At 35.1% G+C, this 6,826-nt stretch overlaps 1 protein-coding gene across 1 annotated transcript in view; it reads left to right on the top strand.

Annotated features, from left to right (window-relative positions):
* The window catches only part of LOC122526967 (lachesin-like), a 66,271-nt gene extending 60,766 nt beyond the window's left edge, over positions 1–5,505 (top strand). The window contains exon 4 of the mRNA XM_043650694.1: positions 5,465–5,505. Within this exon, the coding sequence (XP_043506629.1) occupies positions 5,465–5,480 (16 nt within the window). The 3' untranslated portion in view covers positions 5,481–5,505. The remainder of the gene's footprint in view (positions 1–5,464) is intronic.
* The last annotated feature ends 1,321 nt before the right edge of the window (positions 5,506–6,826 follow it).

The following is a 6,826-nucleotide window of genomic DNA, read 5'->3' as shown; positions in this document are numbered from 1 at the left end:
AAAAAAAAAAAAAAAAAAAAAAAGAAAATGGACGTTCATTTCTGTGACGTAACACCGATGGCTATCTCCATTCGCGTAAGCTTCTGTACATCGAGCGAGATCCATTTGTCCATTTTCTTTGCTCTTCGTGTTTGAGCGAACCGTAGTGAATAATGGTGGAATGGCTTACTTTCGTTTGAAACGCTATTTCTCTTGCCGCTTGTCATGGATTAATTTCAGTAATATCTTTCGAAAACATTATTGCGAACGGGTATCCTCCGTCTTACCTCCTCCTTCGCTTTGCCAACGATAAATCCCTTTCAAATAATATTTCATATGCACAAACGCGCGAAGGGATTCGAGCGAGCTCGGCGACCTTGTCGATCGTTCTCCTCGCAAAATTTCAATTAATCGATGAATTAAAATAGGAACTAAAATAGGTGACAATTTTTTTTTTAGGAGAGGTTATTACGATTAATCTCTCTTGCGACGATGTTTGGAATGATTGGACTTTTACGAATTAGCAGCTTTTATAATTTCAGTTTAGTGTTTAAATATGATTTTGAGTTTAATATAATTTTTGTTAATTGCAGTTTTATAAAAATTCATAGTAATGTCGAGTAACGATACAGTTTTAATTTAACTTTTGGATGACAAACGAATCAACGCCACTTTTTTTTTTATTAATTTCTTAGTTTCATTGTTATATTTCATTGAGAAATAATGCCGATACCTTAAACTGTTATAAGTTTATAAAATCACATGAGATTCTTTCGAGTCAGTCTCTTCCAAAGACTTTTTTTACAGCGAGTGAGAAACTAAGAGTAGTTTTAGCCCCGAAAATTGTGGATTCAAACGTGTGTGTAAGGATATTAAAAAGTTCTTTCCGTGTGTGGTTTTGAAAATTGAAATTTTAAAACTTGCTGTAAGAGTTCCTTTTTTTTTTTTTTTTGCAATCTTATTGAACTTTGAATATTAAGGTTATGACGAAATGTGGGGATTTTTTGAATTATTGTTGCCTAACTCTAAACTTTATTCAAAGTTCAATGAAATGACAGGGAAAAAATTGTGCAGCAAGTTTTAAGAAGTTGATTGTTGGTAGGAAATTTTAATCTTCAACACAGGCGTGAAATTTTACAATTTTCTTTCTTTAAGAAAAGAATACTTTCTTATTTGCTTCGTGGTGTTAAAATATCTTAAGGAAAAAGAACGTCTCACATCTAGATCTAGATGTTTTTTTTTAACAAAGTTACAACAGTTTTAAGTATCGACAATTTTTCATTTAAATTAATTTAACTCCACGAAAATAATTATGACAGATATTTATTGTTATAATTATAATTATAGTATAAATTTAATTTACAAATTAAGTAAAATACAAATTATATAAATTAAATTTAATTTACAAATATAATCATTATTATAATTAATATTTATATTTGCCAGAATAGCGTTGATAACGAGGTCATACAATTTTTCTTGGAAAGCCAAAACATCCTATATATTTCACTTGTTTCGTCACACGCTAACACTCGACAAAATGTTATTGATATTAAAAATCCATGCGTGTATTCGACTTTCGCTCGTCACTTACACTCTAAGTGACGCGATTAATGTTTAATTTTCAAAAAATTCGATTTCAACGACTTGCATTCACTCGTCTGATGCCATTCGTTCGTCTCTCTCGTGCTTTTCAATCCAACAAAGTTGATCGAACGGCTCGTAAAGAGCGTCAAACGACGTTTACAATACGTCCAAGTTCCAACGAAGAGACAAGGGTCTGAAAAGACGTCTGAAACGAGCGTAGTGTGATTCTTGCCTCGAGAGAAAGAGAGAGAGAAAGAGAGATCCGATAAAAATCGGGTCTCGGTTTATCTCGCTATAGTTCATTTTCCGTCTGTTCGCTCCGGAGGCGCGAGAGGGGAGAAAGAAGCGTTTCGAATCTCGTTACGCGGCCGAGTGCACGCTCCGCGAAGCACACGCGCGATAAATTTCGAAGATCCTGCTCCCGGTTGAGGGAGAAGATCGCGAAATTTGCGATCGACCGGCTTTTACCCTGCATCACGGCTCGGCGATGCGTCATTCCTCGAGACTGCTCTCCCGCCGTTTCCCGCGGGAATTTGTTTCCCGATTTTCGACGAACAAACATTATATCACCCACCCTCCGCTCGCGACCGTTCGACTCGGGACGAGTGCCATTCTCTCAGAAATCCGACTCTAATCCTTCAACATTCCGACACATCTGGATTCCTCTCTTCTCTCGCGAATATTAGTCGAAACAATTTTCCACTGAAATTCCAAATTTGTCGTAGGTAGAGATAAACAATGTAGATGAAAATAAGTATCGCTGGTAGATAACAAATTTCAGCAAGTGAATTTGAGAGTTTGAACTTAATTTGGGGATTAAAGAATACTAAGAATGTCAGCTCACACGAGCCTTCGTCTTTACACACTCATAGAAAGAAATTCTTCTCAGAAGCAACGTATCCTCACCCCACGTTATTAATAATTATTTATTTTGCATTTAATTTATTAATAATTGCTCACTTTGTAAACGAGAGATGAAAGAAGTAGAAGTTGGAAGATTATTTTATTTTATTTCACCAATCAAGAATCACGCAGGGAGAACCGAGCGAATAAAAAAAAAAAACAAGAAGACATATTATATATTACATTATTATAATTTAAATAAGTTCAAGCATCTATAACGATAAATTATTGATACTTGTAGCTTCTACTCTCACTGGAGTTTACATGTGTAGATTGTTAGTGATAAATTATTGTTATTATTAAATAATTTATATATATATTATTATTAAGTAATTTATATGTATATTATTATTATTAAATAATTTTATTTTTAATAATATTTAATAATATAATAAAATAATATTATTTTATAATTGTTAAATATTATTTAATAATATTTATATATATGTAAGTTATTTAATAATAACAATAATAATAATACATTATAATATAATATAATATAATATAATATAATATTTCGACGATTCTTCTTTTTCTCGAGAGAGAGAGAGAGAGAGAGAGAGAGAGAGAGATTGTTTCACTTGGCACGAAAAAGCAGAAACAAAAAAAGAAGAAAAGAGGAAAAAATATAAAGAAGGGAGCTTTCGTTAACACCCGAGCCAGATAAATCTTGCTCGCCTTTTTTTCTTTTTTTCGCCGGTCCATTTATCGTTCGGCCCTCTCCGTTTCGAACTTATCTGTTTCGGTGGCCGCTTAACAGGCGCATCAATTTCGGGACAGAAATATCTGCCTTGTTTTCTTCGGCTGGCTCGTAAACTGCCGCGTCTTTCGTGTTTTACATTCGATAGAGGCTAGGGGAAGGGGTAGGATGGTTGCTTTTCTTCTTCCACCGAGAATGAGAGAGGAAAGAACCGCGTCGGCACGATGATTGATACCTTGGGGAAACGATTCGCTTATCGATTCCTCGTCGACCGAAGACAGAGACGAAGGTTGCCGAATATTTCGCTATTTGTTGGCCCGTGTATTATTTTTTTTTTCACCGGTGTGGCATGGAATTTCTTCGATTTTCTTTCTTCTTTTTTTTTTTTTTTCTTTTCTCATCGACTCTTTTTTACTCGACGTGAAATACGAAAGACGTATACGCACGAGGAGAAGTGGTGAAGGAACTTCGGTGATTTTCAAAGCAGAATGTTCGCAGATTTATTTGCTCCTGACGTCTTGCGTAATTTAGGGATGCGCTTTATTCCAGTACGTAAAGGAAATTCAATCCTCACGAGTTATTACAATTTTACACTGAATTATCACAGTTGTCTGATGACAAATTGTGTTATTCGTGTAAAATGTTAGCAGTCTAACGTAGATCGGTTGCTATGGATTATATTATCCATTATTAACACACATTAACATTAGAACTATCGATGATTAAAGCAATTTACATCAGAGACATTAAAGTAAAAGAAACTTTATAATATAACAGGGTATACAAACTTTTATTAATCATTTGAGTCTCTATAAATAATGTTTCATGTTTATAGAATATCAAACAAAAGTTATCGATTGTTTCCCACTTGCGCTGTTTAAAATAAATATAAATAAAGCTTATTAATTTAGAAATTAATTCGGATAATTGAAAAAAGTCTCGATGACGGAAGATATTGGACTATCGCTAAAATACTAGCTATAATACTCTCTAGACCTATACGCTCTCATAATTATGTATATAATTTCCTTACGATCTACACTTTCTATCTTTATAATATGCACATACACACACACTCTAATATTTTCTTTATTAGCCTTAAAATTTGACTACACAGAAAAACAATCGCAGGTTTGGTTTTTTCACAACAATCGCATCGAACACGGAGCAGGTTTCCCCGTTTCACATTTATATCTACCCCCTTGCACGGATTAACCGCTTGCGCTGGCAGCTGATTGCGGACCATAACGAATGACCGAACCGTATCCCAATAATTTGTCGCTTTTGCTTTGAACTCGTCGGTATGATATCACTGGATAGAAATTATTGACAAGTAATTTAACAAATTTATTATTCGTTTTGCCTGTGTTATACTTAGATATATTGAAAACTGAGAAAATGTTGCAATTTAGGACAAAAAAACTCTCGACGTGCGTGGCAAGAGGTTAACCACTTGGCAACCGATTGCGGACCATAACGAGTGACCGAACCGTATCCCAATAATTTGTCGCTTTTGCTTTGAACTCGTCGGTATGATATCACTGGATAGAAATTATTGAGAAGTAATTTAACAAATTTATTATTCGTTTTGCCTGTGTTATACTTAGATATATTGAAAACTGAGAAAATGTTGCAATTTGGGACAAAAAAACTCTCGACGTGCGTGGCAAGAGGTTAACCACTTGGCAACCGATTGCGGACCATAACGAGTGACCGAACCGTATCCCAATAATTTGTCGCTTTTGCTTTGAACTCGTCGGTATGATATCACTGGATAGAAATTATTGAGAAGTAATTTAACAAATTTATTATTCGTTTTGCCTGTGTTATACTTAGATATATTGAAAACTGAGAAAATGTTGCAATTTGGGACAAAAAAACTCTCGACGTGCGTGGCAAGAGGTTAACCACTTGGCAACCGATTGCGGACCATAACGAGTGACCGAACCGTATACATATAATTCGACGCTTTCTTTTTAAACTCGTCGATAATATATCACTGTAGATAGATAGAAATTATTGAGAAGTAATAAATTTATTACTTGTTTTACCTGGATTATATTTAAATATACTTAGAACTGAGAAAATGTTGCAATTTGGGACAGAAAAGCTCTCGACGTGCGTGGCAAGAGGTTAACCACTTGGCAACCGATTGCGGACCATAACGAGTGACCGAACCGTATCTCAATAATTCGTCGCTTTTGCTTTGAACTCGTCTGTATGATATCACTGGATAGAAATTATTGAGAAGTAATTTAACAAATTTATTATTCGTTTTGCCTGTGTTATACTTAGATGTACTGAAAGCTGAGAAAATGTTGCAATTTGGGACAAAAATGTTCTCGACGTGCGTGGCAAGAGGTTAACCACTTGGCAACCGATTGCGGACCATAACGAGTGACCGAACCGTATACAACAATTCGTCGCTTTCTTTTTAAACTCGTCGGTATGATATCACTGGATTGAAATTATTGAGAAGCAATAAATTTGTTATTTTCTTCGTCTGGGTTAGTTATTCACTTAAATACACTCGAACCTGAGAAAATATTACAATTTCGGAACAAAAGAGTTCTCGACGTGACGAGGTCATCGCAGTGCAAGAGGTTAAATACGTAAGAGAAGGTAAATGGATATATCAGCATTGAAACAAGTTCCGAATGGGCCGAGCTGAGTGCAAACTCGTCGAACGATCCAGATCGGACAGTTGGAGGAGCTCCAAGAGTCGAGGAAAGTTGTTCGTTACAGCGGCGCGACGCAGCGACGAGAGGAGAAGGCAGAAGAAAGAAACGGCAGAGCGACAAATCCCGTGGATAAGCATAGTAATGGACAGCTTTATGGTGGATATCACTTATGGTGATTAAACGGGGCGGGACGCGTGCGTCGACTTGAAAATTCTCTCTAAATTCAACTGCCTAGTGAAATATCATTGTTCTCGATGCGTCGGCGATATTGCGATCTCGCGCTACTGCGCGACTCCCCGAAGGATCGTCGATTATTTGGATTAACGATTATTGGAGAAACGTAGCGAATGGATTCACGAGCGGTGGAAAGAATAATTATTTAAATATATTTCTTCGTTACTTGAATCTCATTTTATCTTGTAAATGAATTGTTATACACAAACTACAGAAATACGCGACGAATTGTGTTATAATGTTGTGTTATGTAAATTGTCATGTCGCGGGTAATCGAAATACTTTTTACAACGATTATTTGGAAATGGAAAGGAGATTCATTTCGCGGGTAATCGAAACATTTTTTACAACGATTATTTGGAAATGGCGAGGAGATTCATTTCTTGGGATCTAGCTGGCATGGGGTGGCCACTGAAAAACTGAAGGGTTTGAAAAATTTATTAAAAAAAGATTTTAATGCATAAAAATTCGCACGTATTACCGGAAAAAGTCCGTTATATTTCTAAATAAAGTAATAAAAAATTTTAAAATCATGTGTTTGTAAAAGTTATTTTTGTTTTGTCGTTCAGTCTATCAGTGACGATCCTGTATTTCGGTGGTCACTGAAAAACTGAAGGGTTTGAAAAATTTATTAAAAAAAAGATTTTAATACATAAAAATTCGCACGTATTACCGAAAAAAGTCCAATATATTTCTAAATACAGTAATAAAAAATTTTAAAAACATGTGTTTGTAAAAGTTA

This window comes from Frieseomelitta varia, unplaced genomic scaffold (assembly GCF_011392965.1).
Source record: "Frieseomelitta varia isolate USP_RPSP 00005682 unplaced genomic scaffold, Fvar_1.2 scaffold_205, whole genome shotgun sequence".
NCBI lineage: Eukaryota > Metazoa > Arthropoda > Insecta > Hymenoptera > Apidae > Frieseomelitta > Frieseomelitta varia.
The sequence above is the reverse complement of the archived record's forward strand: the minus strand, read 5'-3'. Positions and strand labels throughout refer to the sequence as shown.